The sequence below is a fragment of the Schistocerca cancellata genome, chromosome 12 (assembly GCF_023864275.1).
Source record: "Schistocerca cancellata isolate TAMUIC-IGC-003103 chromosome 12, iqSchCanc2.1, whole genome shotgun sequence".
Lineage (NCBI taxonomy): Eukaryota > Metazoa > Arthropoda > Insecta > Orthoptera > Acrididae > Schistocerca > Schistocerca cancellata.
The window spans coordinates 54,992,570-55,013,011 of NC_064637.1; the positions used below are offsets into that span (position 1 = coordinate 54,992,570).

At 44.7% G+C, this 20,442-nt stretch overlaps 1 protein-coding gene across 1 annotated transcript in view; it reads left to right on the plus strand.

The window, feature by feature from the left end:
- LOC126109449 (C3 and PZP-like alpha-2-macroglobulin domain-containing protein 8) overlaps positions 1-20,442 on the plus strand; it is a 968,006-nt gene that overhangs the window by 761,900 nt on the left and 185,664 nt on the right. The window contains exons 13-16 of the mRNA XM_049914479.1: positions 1,518-1,600; positions 1,694-1,842; positions 13,847-13,997; positions 18,040-18,234. Of these exons, the coding sequence (XP_049770436.1) occupies positions 1,518-1,600; positions 1,694-1,842; positions 13,847-13,997; positions 18,040-18,234 (578 nt within the window). The remainder of the gene's footprint in view (positions 1-1,517; positions 1,601-1,693; positions 1,843-13,846; positions 13,998-18,039; positions 18,235-20,442) is intronic.

Genomic DNA, 20,442 nt, shown 5'->3' on the forward strand with positions numbered 1-20,442 from the left:
TTTGGCATTTACCGGCATGATGTGTGGCTTATGAGCAGCCACTCGACTGTGTAATCAAGGTTTTGGGATGCACTTGCAGTGGATCCTTCTACAGTTTGGAATTCCTGTGTGATGGTCTGGATAGGTGCCTGCCTATTACACTTTACAACCCTCTTCACCTGTCGACTGTCTCTGTCAGTCAACAGACGAGGTCAACCTGTATGCTTTTGTGCTGTATGTGTCCCTTCACATTTGCACTTGACTATCACATTAGAAACAGTGGACCTAGGGATGTTAAGGAGTGTGGCAATCTCATGTACAAACATATGACACAAATGACACCAGATCACCTGACCACATTTGAAGTCCGTGAGTTCCGCATGGCACCCCATTCTGCTCTCTCAAAGGGTCTAATGAGTACTGAGGTCGCTGATATGGAGTATCTGGTAGTAGGTGGCAGCACAATGTACCTAATATGAAAAACGTATATTTTTGGGGGTGTCCGGATACTTTTGATCACATAGTGTACAACTGCTTCACCTTGATGGGAATGAATCCACAACCTTCAGTGTGTGTGCTCATTTACATTCTATTTCCCGCAGGAATCAGAAATTAGTATGAAGGACACAAACACGGACTGTGGGTAGGTGGCATGAGGTGGGACAGTGAGTCGGCCGAGGGTGTGCTGAGACAGTCTACACAACTATGACAAACATTGTGTCTGAGTGGCACAGTGGTTGACACAACTGCTTAATAAGCAGGAAATCTCGTTGAGTCCTAGTCTGTGACACATTTTTCACTCATCACTGCTTATTCTGTGTAAATTCCCGATGCAGCTGATCTCATTGGTTCCTTCCTTTTCCTTCCCTTTATTGCCCCTTCACCTTCAATTTACATAATAATACTTTTATTGTCTCACTTTGGGTCACATAATAATACTTTTACTGTCTCACTTTGGGTCACATAATAATACTTTTATTGTCTCACTTTGGGTCACAGTAGTGCTGTGGAACCTCTTCACCTGAATCAACACCATGGCTGTACTCATTTTATTGCTACACCAGTTTATAATTTCACACAATGCTGATTTATAACATTCACATGCATACCCCAACACTGGTACAATGACATCACAAGCAAAACAAATGGTGGATGACAAACATGCACAGACAGGATGTATCTGTTATGGACTCTGATGGTATTTTGTCACGTAATGAAGTTTTAGCGAAGAGGGAGTAAATGTTTCACATCAAAGATTAATAAATGAAAACAAATGTGAGTGTGCCATATTGGTCCTTCACAGCAGCCAGTGAAAACTGTAGAGGGAGAGCAATGGTGGAAAACAGTAGCCTGGTTCAAATGGGAGTAGGTTAGAGTAGTTACGCAGCGATATACAGCGTGACACAAGAGAGCTGACTGAAACCAGTACACTTCCATTACTTTACTTACAAGTAGCTAGAACCCTCATTGTGCCACTACTAGAGTCGAGCCGTGGTATCTGTGACTGATACACCACGGTGTGACGCCGGACTGTGCAGCGGTTCGCAGCAGCAGCACCGGACGTGGGCGGCGGCACCCCCGGAGCCGGGCCAGTGGACGGTGCGCGCGCTGTCGCTGCCGCTACCGCCGCCACCCCGCGCCACCCATCCCACTGGCGCCTCCTCCCCTGGCGCCGCCCCCGGCGCCTCGCCGCCCCCGGGCGCCGCGCCAGGCTCAGGGCGCGGGCTGCGGCTGTCGGCGCCGCTGCAGCTGACCGTCTTCCGGCCGCTGGGCGTCGCCTTCTCGCTGCCTCCCACGCTGCGGGTGGGCGAGACGGCCCAGGTGGACGTCCGCATCGCCAACAGCGCCGCCTCCTGCATGGACGTGAGTAGCTCCAGGAACTAGCACTGCCTCTTCCCCCAATTACTGAAGCTACGAGGCGATTCAATAGGAACCCACAGTAGGAATGGAGACGATTTTTTCTTTTTCTAAAGCAAATTATTTCCTTCACAAGGGACAACACTTTCCGCCTGGGCTGTTAATAAATGTTGATGGATGAGGAACTACACAACACGCACCCAAACTGTATCCCTCCACAACAAATAACACAGTAATGTGACTACTGTCAACTACACTACTGGCCATTAAAATTGCTACACTCCGAAGATGACGTGCTACAGACGTCAAATTTAACCGACAGGAAGAAGATGCTGTGATGTGCAAATATTAGCTTTTCAAAGCATTCACTCAAAGTTGGCGCAGGTGGCGACATCTACAACGTGCTGACATGAGCAAAGCTTCCAACCGACTTCTCATACACTAACAGCAGTTGACCGGCGTTGTCTGGTGAAACGTTGTTGTGATGCCTCGTGTAAGGAGGAGAAATGCCTACCATCACGTTTCGACTTGATAAAGGTCGGATTGTAGCCTATAGCGATTGCGGTTTATCGTATCGCAACATTGCTGCTCGCATTGGTCGAGATACAATTACTGCTAGCAGAATATGGAATCGGTGGGTTCAGGAGGGTAATACGGAACGCTGTGTTGGATCCCAACGGTCTCGTATCACTAGCAGTCGATATGACAGGCATCTTATCCGCACGGCTGTAACGGATCGTGCAGCCACGTCTCGATTCCTGAGTCAACAGATGGGGACGTTTGCAAGACAACAACCATCTGCACGAACAGTTCGACGATGTTTCCAGCAGCATGGACTATCAGCTCGGAGACCACGGCTGCGGTTACCCTTGACGCTGCATCACAGACAGGAGCGCCTGTGGTGGTGTACTCGACGACAAACCTGGGTGCGCGAATGGCAAAATGTCATTTTTTCGGATGAATCCAGGTTCTGTATACAGCATCGTGATGCTCGCATCCGTGTTTGGCGACATCGCTGTGAACACACATTGGAAGCGTGCATTCGTCATCGCCATACTGGTGTATCACCCGGCGTGATGGTATGGGATGCCATTAGTTGCACGTCTCGGTCACCTCTTGTTCCCATTGACGGCACTTTGAACAGTGGACGTTACATTTCAGATGTGTAACGAACTGTGGCTGTCCGCAGCTCGTGGTCGTGCGGTAGCGTTCTCGCTTCCCACGCCCGGGTTCCCGGGTTCGATTCCCAGTGGGGTCAGGGATTTTCTCTGCCTCGTGATGACTGGGTGTTGTGTGATGTTCTTAGGTTAGTTAGGTTTAAGTAGTTCTAAGTTCTAAGGGACTGATGACCATAGATGTTGAGTCCCATAGTGCTCAGAGCCATTTGAACCATTTGAACCCGTGGCTCTACCTTTCATTCGAACCCTGCGAAACCCTACATTTCAGCAGGATAATGCACGACCGCGTGTTGCTGGTCCTATATGGGCCTTTCTGGATACAGAAGATGTTCAACTGCTGCCTTGTCCAGCACATTCTTCAGATCTCTTACCAATGGAAAACGTCTGGTCAATGGTGGGCGAGCAACTGGCTCGTCACAATACGCCAGTCATTACTCTTGATGAACTGTGGTATCGTGTTGAAGCTGCATGGGGAGCTGTACCTGTACACGCCATCCAAGCCCTTTTTTACTCAATGCCCAGGCATATCAAGGCCGTTATTACGGCCAGAGGTGGTTATTCTGGGTACTGATTTCTCAGGATCTATGCACCCAAATTGTGTGAAAATGTAATCACAGTAATGTCAGTTCTGGTATAATATATTTGTCCAATGAATACCCGATTATCATTTGCATTGCTTCTTGGTGTAGCAATTTTAATGGCCAATAGTGTAAATACTTAACATTCGAGGATATTTTATCTTTACCATCTTCATTACCTATATGGAAATGCTCTACTGGGAAAACAAAAGGGAAGGTAAAACAAACAAATTATTTATCAACGCAGTGGAAATAACATTTCACAAACTTGGTATAAGATAATGCACTGGAGGAGTGAAGCAAAACAGGGAAAAGAGGAATATACTTTAAAACAAGCAATATAAGTTTTAAAACAAATTTTAAAGATCAAAGTGATTGTTTTAGTGATATATTTTTATTCTATTATAGACCTGCATTATTATAGTGATTTTTCACTTATAAAATTACCATTTATTAATGAAGCTAATGAGAGCTTTGCTGATGACTTAGCAGCGATCAGAATAATCAAAATTGGTAATAGAAAAACTAAGCAACATAGGAGCAAAGGAAAGTCACCAAATATTTTGCATGAAAACCCACTGCATGGAATATGAATATCAAGAGCGGCAGAGTCCTATTTGACGCTTAAAATGGGCGATTTTGCAATTATCCTCCTTCAAATATCTTGGAGACATGTTAGTCAATTAGGACTGGATAGTAGAGGAAATCTAGGAAAAAAAATTAAAAAAAACATGACACTTCAAAAGGAGTTTGGAATCACATAGAACAACTAGAACAAGAAAGTAATGCTGTTCAATGCTAAACAGCCACATAAAAAGACAGTTCTTTCACTTAAAGCATCATATACATCAGAGACGATTACCATAGGAGGGCACTTTAAAGCAGCAAAAGTCCGGAAGTCTTGCGGAAATATGTGTGTTGCCCCCACACAAGAAAACAGAATTTGAGTGAAGAATAGAACCTTTGACTTCTAAACGTACGAGGGTAATCCCAAAAGTAAGGTCTCCTATATTTTTTATAAGTACAGAACTCTGTTTGTGTAGCAGTTGGTCACACTGTTACGAAGAGTGCTTCACGCGCTGTGTGTAAACATGCACACGCCGCGCTGAGGCGCTCAGTCTTGGCTTGGCAGCCGTTGAGAATGGAGCTCCCGTTGGATGTTACCGCCAAGTGCGAATTGTGCGCAGTTATTCAGTTTTTGAACGCAAAGGGCACTGCGCCGAGTGAAATCCATCGCCAATTGACGGAAGTGCAGGGTAAGTCGTGCATGGACGTCAAAAATGTTCGTAAGTGGTGTAGAGAGTTTGCAGCTGATCGGACCGAAATTCACGACGAATAAAGGAGCGGGAGACCGTCAATTTCTGAGGAGACAGTGTTGAAGGTTGAGCAAAGCATGCGTGAAGATCGGCGGGTCACCCTGGACGATCTCTGCACGTTGGTTCCTGACGTTTCCCGAAGCACCGCTCACAGAATTTTAACGGAAACATTGAACTACCGGAAGGTGTGCGTAGGATGGGTGTCACGCATGCTGACTGAGGAATACATGCAGCAACGAGTTGATGCTTCCCGCGCATTTCTTCACCGCCTTGCAGCCGAACAGGACAACTTTCTGGACTCAATTGTGACGGGTGACGAAACCTGGGCATACCACTTTACACCTACAACCAAGCAGCAACAATCACGCCAGTGGCAGCATCCTTCTTCACCAAAGCTGCAGAAATTCAAACAAGCATAGTCCGACGGTAAAGTCATGAAACCGTTTTTTTGGGATCAGAAAGGAGTATTGCTGGTCGACTTCGTGCCCACTGGGACCACAATTAATGCCGACAGGTACTGTAACATTCGGAAAAAACTCAAACAGGCAATTCAGAACCGGAGAAGAGGAATCTTGAGCAAGAGCGTACACATTCTCCATGACAACGCTCGCCCACACATCGCTCAGAAAACCGTTGCTCTCCTGCAACAGTTTCAGTGGAACACAATCACCCACCCCACCCTACAGTCCTGACTTGGCGCCCAGTGACTATCACCTGATCCCTAGGTTAAAAAAAAACATTTGGACGGAAAGCGATTCAGCTCCGACGACGAGGTGAAAGAAGAGGTTCATAACTTTCTGAACAGCATGGCGGCGAGCTGGTATGACATGGGCACACAAAAACTGCCACAGCGTCTACAAAAATGCATCGACAGAAATGGTGATTATGTCGAAAAATAGCTAAATGTTCTAGCAGTATACTGATGTAAACCATTGTAGAAATAAACAGGTCTATGTACTTATAAAAAAACAGGAGACGTTACTTTTAGAATTACCCTCGTAAATAGATGAGTTCACTAATCCTGTACCCAATAGAAACTCTGTAATCATTATTATAGAATGGTCAACTATTCTGCTCACCTGGTCCCAAGGCTACTATTCGTTCAGTTTCTCTTGACTACTACACTAGTGAAGGTTTTAGAAAAAATATTAGTTGCATGAATCATTGTGTTTAAGTTTTGAAATTGCCCTCTTGGAAATTATTAACATGGAGTTATACTATTTCCATTATGGTATTCACATCTAACATATAGCTCGTTCTCGACGATGACCTATCCATTTGAGAAGAATTTATTACTGGCGGCCCATCCTTTATACTTGAGAACTAGAAAATAAATACAGTAAGCCAGATCGTCGAATGTGGTGCTGCAGCAAACAGCGATAACGCACTTCACGCAGATTTGACGCTAGAGCTCATTATGAACAAGTTACTGCGTTGTCGCGTTGAAACAGTATTTTCTTCTTCTCCAAGTCATTTTTTTCTTCAGTTTCTTGTCAAAGCTGTTCCATTTTCTAATAAGTCTATGAGTATCATTCTTAAACATCGCAATCCCAACTTTTCGGGACGGTGGAACAAGTTCACAAGAATCAGTCCATTGTTTTGATTGTTGCATGTTTCCCGGGATATCAAGCGGAAGGAGCGCAGTGGTTGAGACGCTGGTGTCACATTCGGGAAGTCCTTTGTTCAAACCTCCCGTGACCATCCGGATGCAGGCTTTCTGTGAATACTGGGATGGTTCCTTTGGAAGGGTGTGACCGATTTCCTTCCTTAGTCCGAGCTGGTCGTCCATCTCTAATGACCTAGCTCTCGAAAGATGATGGAACCCTAACTCCTTACTTTAGATACCAGTACAGTTTTTCTAGAGTCTAGTGATGAAGAGATCATAGACGATAACAAAAAGTCTCGTCCATATCACTCCAAACTCAGTTTCGAAGTTTGTTGTCCATCGAGAGAAATCGTGGCACCTACAGAGCCAAAATTTATTTCGTAGATAACTCATCATGTAAAATGCTAATTGTCATTCCTGTCGGCACGGCAGACCTGCTACCCTGCTACTCGTGCACTTTCATTTAATAGTGAGTTAACATCAAATTTTGCGCCTTTTTCAACTGGTTTTTGAGTAATGTCCCCTGCAAGGCAGCTTGGACGATATTCATCCAAAACGGATGTTCGATCACTTTTTTATTCCTTGAACAAGTATTTAACTGTAGTCACTGATGGTGAAGACTTCCGCTCTCATCTCGTCACACAGCTACCAATCCAAAAGCAAGAAGTGAATCACTGTAAGATCCTGAAATTTTTACACCTTGGTTTGCATTACCTGATACAAACAATTCGCTGCTCGTTGAGTTCGGTCTCTAGAGACTATTATTAGTTGAACTGCGGTCTGCTGGATGCTGAGCTATGGGAAATTATGTCCAGATTTGTAGAAACCAGACATAAACTGTTTGATCAAAAATATCTGGAGATCCACATGTAATGTGGAAGTGACCACTAATTGTCGCAAGAACTGGAGCTACCAGTGAAAAACGAGGTGGTTATCATTGTGTTGTCAGCAGAGAAGCAGTGACAAGATAATGGGTTGGTTAGGGGAGCTCAGTGACTTCGAACATGGACTGTCTAACAATACCACCACTTGCAAAGTAGGTTAGAAATCAGATTAATAATGTTGCTCACACAGCATAAGTTCTTTAACAAAGCTATTGACTGTGGATGATATCGTCAGAATGGAAATCATGAAGTCACTGTAAAAAAGTCATTAATTTTGGCACTTATCTTGAATGGATTCCCACGTAGATTTCGTCGAAGTTGCTATGGCTCATCTTGTTGATTCTATGGTGATTCCACATTGACTGCTAGAAGGTCCAGATCTGTATTTTAGCAATATTTGAAGACCTAACAAATGCGTTTTTCAGGAAATTCTTAATGATTAAACAATCCCAGATCAGAAGAATGGTATGGTAGGAATAATTTTTTACTTGGTGTTCACGATCCACATTTTTATTAAACGTCTTGTAAATTCACATATACGTGTTCTTAATTGTCACATCATCAAGAAAACAGTTTTGTATCAATCTTCATATATTTAATTTCCACTTTAACCAAACACAAGACTTGACTGTTCTTTTACAAAGCGAAATAACAACTTAACTTCTGCAAAGTGAAACAGAGACTGCTCTATGCGCATTCGCGCCAGAACGATTACAAGTAAGTCAAATATTATGACAGTCTCACAGAAATGAATACACACGAGAACCATATCACTGTAATATATCGATACATCGGAGTACCTATACATTAATAAAACCAAATGTGAATATTGTCACAAAAATATGTCTGTTACTACGCAGAAAAGTAGTACGATATTACTGGTATCGAGAACTGTGGTTGGAGTGCCGTAATGGTCACGGAAATAAAGAACCATTACACCTGCTGACTTCAAATCATCTGAATGACAAATCCAGCAGTTCATGTCAGATCACCGAAGTTACGTTCTGAGTGACTTGGCTAGTATTTGAATGGGTCATCGTCTGGGTCTGCCTAGTGCTGCTAGCAAGTGGGGTGCACTTAGCCCTTATGAGGACAATTGAGGAGTTATTTGGAAGAGGTAGAGGCACTGGTCAAAAAAACTGGTAACGGCCAGGAGACCAGTGTGCTGACCACAAGCCCCTCTGGAACCCCATTTGGTGGTGACTAAGCTCTGAGGATAACACGGCGGCCGGTCGGCACCGTTGGGTCTTCAAGGCCTGTTCGGACGGTGTATGTGTGTACACTCCTGGAAATTGAAATAAGAACACCGTGAATTCATTGTCCCAGGAAGGGGAAACTTTATTGACACATTCCTGGGGTCAGATACATCACATGATCACACTGACAGAACCACAGGCACATACACACAGGCAACAGAGCATGCACAATGTCGGCACTAGTACAGTGTATATCCACCTTTCGCAGCAATGCAGGCTGCTATTCTCCCATGGAGACGATCGTAGAGATGCTGGATGTAGTCCTGTGGAACGGCTTGCCATGCCATTTCCACCTGGCGCCTCAGTTGGACCAGCGTTCGTGCTGGACGTGCAGACCGCGTGAGACGACGCTTCATCCAGTCCCAAACATGCTCAATGGGGGACAGATCCGGAGATCTTGGTGGCCAGGGTAGTTGACTTACACCATCTAGAGCACGTTGGGTGGCACGGGATACATGCGGACGTGCATTGTCCTGTTGGAACAGCAAGTTCCCTTGCCGGTCTAGGAATGGTAGAACGATGGGTTCGATGACGGTTTGGATGTACCGTGCACTATTCAGTGTCCCCTCGACGATCGCCAGTGGTGTACGGCCAGTGTAGGAGATCGCTCCCCACACCATGATGCCGGGTGTTGGCCCTGTGTGCCTCGGTCGTATGCAGTCCTGATTGTGGCGCTCACCTGCACGGCGCCAAACACGCATACGACCATCATTGGCACCAAGGCAGAAGCGACTCTCATCGCTGAAGACGACACGTCTCCATTCGTCCCTCCATTCACGATTGTCGCGACACCACTGGAGGCGGGCTGCACGATGTTGGGGCGTGAGCGGAAGACGGCCTAACGGTGTGCGGGACCGTAGCCCAGCTTCATGGAGACGGTTGCGAATGGTCCTCGCCGATACCCCAGGAGCAACAGTGTCCCTAATTTGCTGGGAAGTGGCGGTGCGGTCCCCTACGGCACTGCGTAGGATCCTACGGTCTTGGCGTACATCCGTGCGTCGCTGCGGTCCGGTCCCAGGTCGACGGGCACGTGCACCTTCCGCCGACTACTGGCGACAACATCGATGTACTGTGGAGACCTCACGCCCCACGTGTTGAGCAATTCGGCGGTACGTCCACCCGGCCTCCCGCATGCCCACTATACGCCCTCGCTCAAAGTCCGTCAACTGCACATACGGTTCACGTCCACGCTGTCGCGGCATGCTACCAGTGTTAAAGACTGCGATGGAGCTCCGTATGCCACGGCAAACTGGCTGACACTGACGGCGGCGGTGCACAAATGCTGCGCAGCTAGCGCCATTCGACGGCCAACACCGCGGTTCCTGGTGTGTCCGCTGTGCCGTGCGTGTGATCATTGGTTGTACAGCCCTCTCGCAGTGTCCGGAGCAAGTATGGTGGGTCTGACACACCGGTGTCAATGTGTTCTTTTTTCCATTTCCAGGAATGTATTTATGAATGACAAATCCGTCAGGGGCATTTCAACCCTTTTGAAGCCGCTGTAATGTGACTGTGAAGTGGAAACACGAAGGAACAACCATAGCCGAATCAAGACCAGCAGATCTCGTGGACTGACGCTCAGGGACCGTCGAACGATAAGAAGGTAGGTTGTAACAAAACACATGAAATCAGCGGAAGGATTCACTTGTGAATTCCAAAGTGCTACGAGCAGACCTGCTTGCACATAGACTGTTGTGTAAGGAGTTAAAAAATGGAGTAGAATGATCAAGCATTTTCTCATAAGCCTCATATTTCTGTAATTGGTACAAAGTGACGCGTTCGGTGGGGTAAAGAGCGAAGCTACTGGACAGCAAATCACTGGAAACGAGGTTTCTGGAGTGATGAATCACGCTGTACCCTGTGGCAATTCGATGGAAGGCTGTAGGTTTGGTGAACGCCTGGAGAACGTTACACGCCATCATGAGCTGCGCCAACAGTGAAGCGCACAGTGAGTGATGCTCCCATATAAGGGTGTTTTTCGTGGTTAGGAGATAGACCAGTTATTGTGCTTGAATGCAGAAGGATATGAACAGATTTTACAGCATTCTGTACTTTGTACTGTGGAGGTACAGTTCAGAGACGGTGACTTGTATTAGCGTGACAATGCTGAGTAACTGCCCGTTGACAATAACATTTATGGAAAGGACTGGCTCGCGCAGAGCCCCGCCCTGAACTCAGCAGAACACCTTTGGGAGGAGTTGGAACATCAAATTGGTTCCAGACCGCAGTGTCCAACATCACTACCTTCTCAGGTTTTGGGTCTTGAGGATGAATGGGTTGCCATTCCTCCACAGACATCTCATTAAGAGCGTCCCCCACTGGATTCAGACCATCGTAAAAATGAAGGATGGGCACATGTGTTACTAACCTCCATAGGATTGATGCTTGATAGTTCAGAGCTGTCACACTTTGGAGGTGATGGAGCTGCTGTCTTCATTGAAGTAGTTGTCTCCTAGATGGACAGCTGTAGGAGAATTCAGGAGATTACACATACCTGATGGAGTGCATAGTTGATGCTTCACAGATCTGAGTTGTCCCAGTTCGGAGCTGATGATGCTTCTGATGCCGACATTCTCCAGTGTGGTGAGCTACAAGGAACCCGTGCCTGTCTGTAGGTTTGTAGAGATCAGATGTGTGCCTGCTGGACTACAGGGTTTGTGTAATCTCCCCACGGAAAATTACCCTCTACCACGTAACAATTAATCATTGTCAATAAAACCATCCACATTTATTTACTCTGGAAAAGTATCTGATCTGATTTTCTAGTAATATATGCGCCGACAGTTCGTCGACGCCAAAGTATTTTTTAGTACGTTTATTCTTTGGAATAACAGAGAGACATGTATGTATTCTCCATGGTTGTTAGACTGGTAACTAGGACAGCTTCTGAAGTATCTGTTGAAAGATTGACGGGTTTCTAAAAGAGACATATTTGCTTTTCTTCTCGTTAAAGCGAGCTATTAACATTTGTGCCACTAGCGGGTTGTTTGAAGAGAAATAAATTGTAACGGAAAATAATTAAGACTTGGAACCAAAAGAAATCTGGACATGTAATGGAGATGGATTGAATATACAATTTCCTTCATAAATAAAGTTTGTGACCCCTTTTATTCTGGAGTGAATGAACGAATGAGTTCTTTGTCTGAATCATTGATGATCGCGTTGGCCCTGTAATTAGTTGGGAAGTTTCAGCTGTGTCGAAGAGAGCCTGCAATCACTGAGTCTTTGTTAAATCGTCTAAAAAGGCTTCGTACACATCTGGCATTCGAAATCTGTCGTAAAAGGAACGAATTGTTCAAACGATCGATTTTCCCAACTGAATGCAGCGCTTAACAATAATAATCAATGTAAATATCTTTTACAGCAAGCCAGCCGCTGAATACTAAGACGAAGGGCTCCACCAGAGATTCTATTTGGCTGGTTTCACGTAATGAAATATTATATTTAAAACTGTACATACACTCCTGGAAATGGAAAAAAGAACACATTGACACCGGTGTGTCAGACCCACCATACTTGCTCCGGACACTGCGAGAGGGCTGTACAAGCAATGATCACACGCACGGCACAGCGGACACACCAGGAACCGCGGTGTTGGCCGTCGAATGGCGCTAGCTGCGCAGCATTTGTGCACCGCCGCCGTCAGTGTCAGCCAGTTTGCCGTGGCATACGGAGCTCCATCGCAGTCTTTAACACTGGTAGCATGCCGCGACAGCGTGGACGTGAACCGTATGTGCAGTTGACGGACTTTGAGCAAGGGCGTATAGTGGGCATGCGGGAGGCCGGATGGACGTACCGCCGAATTGCTCAACACGTGGGGCGTGAGGTCTCCACAGTACATCGATGTTGTCGCCAGTGGTCGGCGGAAGATGCACGTGCCCGTCGACCTGGGACCGGACCGCAGCGACGCACGGATGCACGCCAAGACCGTAGGATCCTACGCAGTGCCGTAGGGGACCGCACCGCCACTTCCCAGCAAATTAGGGACACTGTTGCTCCTGGGGTATCGGCGAGGACCATTCGCAACCGTCTCCATGAAGCTGGGCTACGGTCCCGCACACCGTTAGGCCGTCTTCCGCTCACGCCCCAACATCGTGCAGCCCGCCTCCAGTGGTGTCGCGACAGGCGTGAATGGAGGGACGAATGGAGACGTGTCGTCTTCAGCGATGAAAGTCGCTTCTGCCTTGGTGCCAATGATGGTCGTATGCGTGTTTGGCGCCGTGCAGGTGAGCGCCACAATCAGGACTGCATACGACCGAGGCACACAGGGCCAACACCCGGCATCATGGTGTGGGGAGCGATCTCCTACACTGGCCGTACACCACTGATGATCGTCGAGGGGACACTGAATAGTGCACGGTACATCCAAACCGTCATCGAACCCATCGTTCTACCATTCCTAGACCGGCAAGGGAACTTGCTGTTCCAACAGGACAATGCACGTCCGCATGTATCCCGTGCCACCCAACGTGCTCTAGAAGGTGTAAGTCAACTACCTTGGCCAGCAAGATCTCCGGATCTGTCCCCCATTGAGCATGTTTGGGACTGGATGAAGCGTCGTCTCACGCGGTCTGCACGTCCAGCACGAACGCTGGTCCAACTGAGGCGCCAGGTGGAAATGGCATGGCAAGCCGTTCCACAGGACTACATCCAGCATCTCTACGATCGTCTCCGTGGGAGAATAGCAGCCTGCATTGCTGCGAAAGGTGGATATACACTGTACTAGTGCCGACATTGTGCATGCTCTGTTGCCTGTGTCTATGTGCCTGTGGTTCTGTCAGTGTGATCATGTGATGTATCTGACCGCAGGAATGTGTCAATAAAGTTTCCCCTTCCTGGGACAATGAATTCACGGTGTTCTTATTTCAATTTCCAGGAGTGTAGATAAAGGAGAGAGAGAGGGAGAGAGAGAGCGAATGAAATTAGAGAAAATACTCATAATCCTCCATTAGTCTACCTTTTCGCCTGTCTTATCACGGATCAGCCTAAAGACAAAACGGGAGGCCCTTACTTTACTGTATAGATTTATGTGTGAAAGTGAAGGGATCTTAAAGGCAACAGATACACGTCTATACAGACAAGACATTACACAAAGTTAGCGGCAAGCTGCATGCATTCATCATTCAGCATCTATTCTTCTTACATTAATACATTATATTTGGCACTACCTGGATAAGAGCCGTTCCATTTTGCAGGTGACGGCGCTGCTGTCCCTGACTGAGGGTGCACACTTCGCCAGTTCGGGCCTGCTGTACGTCAGTGAGAAGCTGAGGCTGGGACCACACGGGGCCACTTCTCTGGTCGTCAGGGTCGTCGTGACCAGCCCGGGCGTCAAGAACATGACAGGTGCGTACCTCCTCTTCTCTGCTCCACCAGACTTCATTACAGGCCCCCTGCTAGCGACTTTAGTTCACACTCGTGACAGCCACTGGTAGGATAACTCAAAGTGAGACGAAGGTTCCATATTGATAAATCTGGGGAGCACTATACAGGGTAGTCCAAAGGGTGGGCCAAATATCTCACGAAATATGCCTCAAACGAAAAAACTATAAAGAACGAAACTTGTCTAGCTTGAAGGGGGAAACCAGATGGCGATATGGTTGGCCCGCTAGATGGCACTGCCATTGGTCAAACGGATATCAACTACCTTTTTTTTTAAAATAGGAACCCCCATTTAGATATTCGTGTAGTACGTAAAGAAATATGAATGTTTTAGGCGGACCACTTTTTTCGCTTTCTTATAGATGGCACTGTAATAGTCACAAACATATGTCTCAATTTTAGACGAAAAGTTGGTAACAGGTAGGTTTTTTAAATTAAGATACAGAACGTAGATACGTTTTAACATTTTATTTCGGTTGTTCCAATGTGATTCATGTACCTTTGTGAACTTATCATTTCTGAGAACGCATACTGTTACAACGTGATTACCTGTAAATACCACATTAATGCAATAAATGCATTTGGCAATAGGTGTAATGACATTCCTCTCAACAGCGAGTAGTTCGCATTCCGTAATGTTCGCACATGCATTGACAATGAGCTGACGCATGTTGTCAGGCGTTGTCGGTGGATCACGATAGCAAATATCCTTCAATTTCCCCACAGAAAGAAATCTGGGGACGTCACATCCGGTGAACGTGCGGGCCATGGTATGGTGCTTCGACGACCAATCTACTGTCATGAAATATGCTATTCAATACCGCTTCAAACGCACACGAGCTATGTGCCGAACATCCATCATGTTGGAAGTAAATCGCCATCCTGCCATGCAGTGAAACATCTTTTAGCAACATCGGTAGACATTACGTAGGAAATCAGCATACATTGTACCATTTAGATTGCCGTAGATAAAATGGGGGCCAATTGTCCTTCCTCCCATAATGCCGCACCATACATTAATCCACCAAGGTCGCTCATGTTCCACTTATCGCAGCCATCGTGGATTTTCCATTGCCCAATAGTGCATATTATGCCCGTTTACGTCACCGCTGTTGGTGAATGAAGCTTCGCTGCTAAATAGAACGCGTGCAAAAAATCTGTCATCGTCCCGAAATTTCTCTTGTGCCCAATGGCAGAACTGTACACGTCGTTCAAAGACGTCGCCATGCAGTTCCTGGTGCATATAAATATGGTACGGGTGCAATCGATGTTTACGTACCATTCTCAATACCGACGTTTTTGAGATTCTCGATTGTCGCACAATTTGTCTGCTACTATTGTGCGGATTAGCAGCGACAGCAGCTAAAACACCTACTTGGACATGATCATTTGTTGCAGGTCGTGGTTGACGTTTCACTTGTGGCTGAACACTTCTTGTTTCCTTAAATAACGTAACTATCCGGCGAACGGTCAGGACACTTGGATGATGTCGTCCAGGATACCGAGCAGCTTACATAGCACACGCCCGTTGGGCATTTTGATCACAATAGCGAGACATCAATACGATATCGACCTTTTCCGCAATTGGTAAACGCTCCATTTTAACCCGGGTAATGTATCACGAAGCAAATACGGTCCGCATTGGCGGAATGTTACGTGAAACCACGTACTTATACGTTTGTGACTATTACAGCGCCATCTATCACAAAGCGAAAAAAGTGGTCCAACTAAAACATTCATATTTCTTTACGTACTTCACGAATATGTGAGAAAAATAGGGTTTCCTATTTTAAAAAAACGCAGTTGATATCCTTTTGACCTATGGCAGCGTCATCTAGCGGGCAAACTATAGCGCCATCTGGTTTCCCCCGTCAAGCTAGATGAGTTTCGTTCTTTGTAGTTTTTTCGTTTGACGCTTATTTTGTGAGATATTTGGCCCGGTCACTATCAATGGACCACGCTGTATATTGCACATGTTTTTATCACATAGGTGAACCGTGAAATAAATTTCAATACCTTTCAGTGTTCAAAGGCTGCTTTTCCATTCAAATTTACATCACATTCCCTAAACTGAACTAAACAAAGATTTCGTTTAGATAGTAAGCAAAGGTTTCATTTTAGTAACTAACAAGTGCCAACTGTAGCAAATTTCATACAATATTACTAGAAATTATTACTTTTTTATTTCTCAAATGAAAGTACATGGTTCTCGAAACTTTTTCGAGTCTCAGACGTGCAAATATGCAGACAGAAGTAACAAATGGCAATATGTACCAAGTCTGGGATTCGAATCCAGGTCTCCTCCTCACTAGGCAGATGTGGTAACCACTGTGCCATCCTAGAGCAGTGGATTTGCACAACTACATCGACTGTCTACTCTGCATCCCTCATCGATCCAAATTCTCATTCACCCCTCAGCCCACTTGGTATTCCTCCCAAAGTCGAACAGCATTATAAAGACTCTCCAACTGTATTAGAATAGTACCACAGTCTCGAACTAAACGAGTTTAGTGCCTGAAACCTAGGCTTAGATTTGAGGAGGGAAGCATGCTAGGGTAGTCCAAGCAGTTGTGCAAAGCCACTGTGCCAGGGCGGTGTACTGGTTAGCGCATCTGCCTAGAGAGCGGGAGGTCTAGGTTCAAGTCCCAGCCTTGGCACAAATTTTTGGTCATCACTTCAGTCTGCTATATACATGATGATATTTGTTATTAGTATATTAAGTTGGTGTGTGTGTGTGTGTGTGTGTGTGTGTGTGTGTGTGTGTGTGTGAGCACATGTGTATCAACCTTTGGTTTGGGGGTGGGGATGGGGAAAGGATGCCTAAGATTCTTAAAACAATAAGCGTTTCCTTACTGCTTGAGGTAAATCAACCTGATGATGTAGTTATAACTACCTGATTTGCATAATGGAAAGATGTATAAATATGGCTGGTTACAGTAGTTTGTTCTTTCAACTGATATTCGTTATGGTCTCAGTCAAACCCACTGCAATCATATTGGAACACTATATGGTATCATGTAAAGTGCAGACATGGAGTGTCTTAACAACCCTACCACAGCAAAGGTCAAAATTTAATAATGATTATGGTGTTGCTCACGGTGCTAAATACTGCATTTTCGGGCAACAACAAAGTTATTATGTGGCAGGTATCATTAGAGCACAGTTGATAAAGTCATTTCATGTAATAATGAATAAACTAGGCACTCATCTTTTCGTGTTTCTCACACTGGTCTCGTTGTAAAATCATGGCTCAATCGTCGAAAATCTAGGTGGTGATGATTCCAAGCTCGGATGCAAAGAGGCCTAGGTTTTATTCTGCTATATTCAAAAGTTTTATAGTTGTGTTTCACAAACCATTCTTGAAGACTAAACCTTTCAAAGTTAGCACAATGGTGATGCAAAAAAGTAATCAGCACTCCGAGTTTAAGTTACACTTCTTTTTTATTACTTTTGCTGCAATATCACGTAACACACAAAACATCACTTCACAATACAAAACATACTTGAAAACATCTTCCTCACTGTTACACATTTTATAAACTTTTTACAATATGCGTCTTTCCAACATGACGTCCAAGACTTGACTCTCTAAAGGTTCGACTCTCTAACTAACTAATAATCGCTTACGCGCCCAAAAATCAAGAGTTACAAGTACGTCAAAGATCATAGTGACACAAGATAAAATACACATAAGAATAATATCATTGCAATATATACATATCGACGTATCAATGTACCTCTACATTAATGAAATCTACTCTGAATGTTGTGTCAGAAATATGTCAACTACTTTACAGAAACACAGTAGAATATTGCTGGTATCGAGAGGTTGAGCTGAGGTGCCGTAATGGTTACGTAATTCAAGTACCAGTACAAGTTAGACATAAAGAAGACAGGAATCGGGGGACCTTCACACAAGAGCCTTTCCTGCATTAGAAATGAGCAACTGGCGACCCTGCCAGGAACCTCTGTGTCTCACTTCTACGTTATTTCCTCTTTGGTGCAGTGGAAGTGTCTGGATATGGTGGAGACTCGTGCAGGGACACCGGGGGCGGCAACGGCACGTCCCCAGCGCGCAGTGGGGGCAGCACAGGCAGCAGAAGTGCGCTGTCTGCCTCCGTGACACGCTCAGCTAGCACGCTGGTCACGCCCGAGGGGCTCCGCCGGACAACCACCGACAGTGCCTACTTCTGTGCCAACGGTCAGTACCACATTGATTTCATGCTTTTTTCTGCTCTTTTGATGTGATCAGACATGACTTCGGCTTGCCCTGCGTACCTCTTCATCTCAGAGTAGTACTTGTACAGTATATTCCCAAATATTAGTCGCTTATGTTCTAATATCTCTCTTTCTCTACAGTTTTTGTCCTCTACAGCTCATTTAGCACTAAAGAAGCTATTCCGTGATGTCTTAATGCATGTCCTGTGATCTTGTCTCTTCTTCACTTCAGTGATTTCTATGTATTTCGTTCCTCTACAGAGAACCTCCTCACTTCTAATCATATCAGTGTAGCTTATTTTCCACATCTTTCTAAAGCATGTGGTGTTTTTTTTCTTTTTTTAAAAAAATGTTTATATTTTGATTAATTTATTATTCTCTTGTGAAGATTCCGAAATCTGTTGTCAAATTTCCACCACTTCTTGGTGTGAAGAGCAAAGACTTTTCAAACACTTAAGTATTGTATGTGATAGTTCATGTGTCACCAGAAATCGTTTGCAGAAGGCGTAGCGTTCTCAAGATTAAGAACAGAGTTCGCATTGCCACTTAATTTATTTGTGTTGTAATCATGTTCAATCACGACCAGATATGAGACATGGCAACTACGAACAGGAAAACCTAAGGGACCAGAAAAAGCTGGAAATTTTCTTTGCTATACTATACCACACATTAAAAGAAGTTGGATTTAAAACACAAACAGGGTAAATAGCAATGCGCCTTCTGCCTTAACTACGTTTGCCGACTCGCAGTCGGCCCCTGGTAGCTGTATGAAAACTATAAAAACACCGTTATTTCTGTTACCATTAATAGGAGATGGATAGAACAGAAATACTTTAAGTACTAAGCAGGCACTACAGCATTTGAGAGCACAATAACCAATTTAATTATCTTAGTCAGTACAGCTAACAATAGTGTCCGTACATTTCAATTTTATATCTTGCTGGCTGTTTCTTTAAATAAAGTCCTTTAACATTTTCGATATTTCATCTTAGCTGCACACATAAATTCTTACATAGCACTGCACAATAGTAATATTTTATAATAACTAATTAGTGATTGCGGAACACGCCATATACGTGTCTGCCGTCTTTAAAAAAAAATCACGACTGTGATAACAGAAGAAGATTACAATTCTTCAGCTGCCAAAAAATAAGAAACACAAAATATCTCTATTGATACAATTTATGAACAATTCGTGTTCTGCGCCGTGGCGCGTAAGATATTCTTTGAAATATCAGGTGGTCGTTGCTCAGCGACGATCTAAGAAATTTTTGCACGAATTGTATGGCTTTTATGACCCTGCATGGTTAGATTATCGAATGTAAGTTTTTAAGATATCGAAACAGATACTAATATTACAAGCACTATTTCTATAACGCTGCAATTTACATCGTATCCTGTTTCCCCAAAGTCCATGGTTCACTTCCATACACTGCTGTGCTCCAGATATACATTCTCCCTCAAGTAAAGGCTGATGTTTGGTACTAAAATACTCGTTCTTCTTGTTCGCCAGATATGTCCTATTTTACCTGTTCTAGTCTGCTTCTTATTTTCTCCTTATTTCAACGATCATGTCTTATTTTCCTTCCAAGGTGCCAGAATTCCTTCACTTCAACAACTCAATGCTCATCAAGTTTTATATTATGTTTATCGCTAATTTCTTTTTGCCACATCTCGTTACTGTGGTCTTTCTTCAAATTAAGCTAAATCCATATCCTGTAGCCATTACACTGTTCATTCCATTCAACAGATTCTTTAATTCTTCGTGGCTTTCGTTGAGTAAAGCAATGTCATCAGCAAATCTTATCACTGGCATCCTTCCACACTGAATTTTAATCCCTTTGCTGAAGGGATTTTAGAAATTCCAAATGATCTGTCTTCTGCCTTATTTGAGGGCGAGTCTTCCAAACCTCTGTTTAACTCAAATACTAGATCCCTCGTGTCTTCCATACCGACCCCCATTTCCTCATGTGTCACTTCAACAGACCTTTTCTCCCATTCATAGAGGTCTTCAATGTACTCTTCCATTTATCCAGTCTCTCGTCTGCATTTAACAGTGGAATTTCTCTTGCGCTATTAATGTTGATCCCTTTTCATTTCATTTCACCGAAGATTGCTTTGAATTTTGTATATACTAAATGTTTGGTGTACATTCAATTATATACTGAGTATCGTGTTCCTTCTAGAGGCA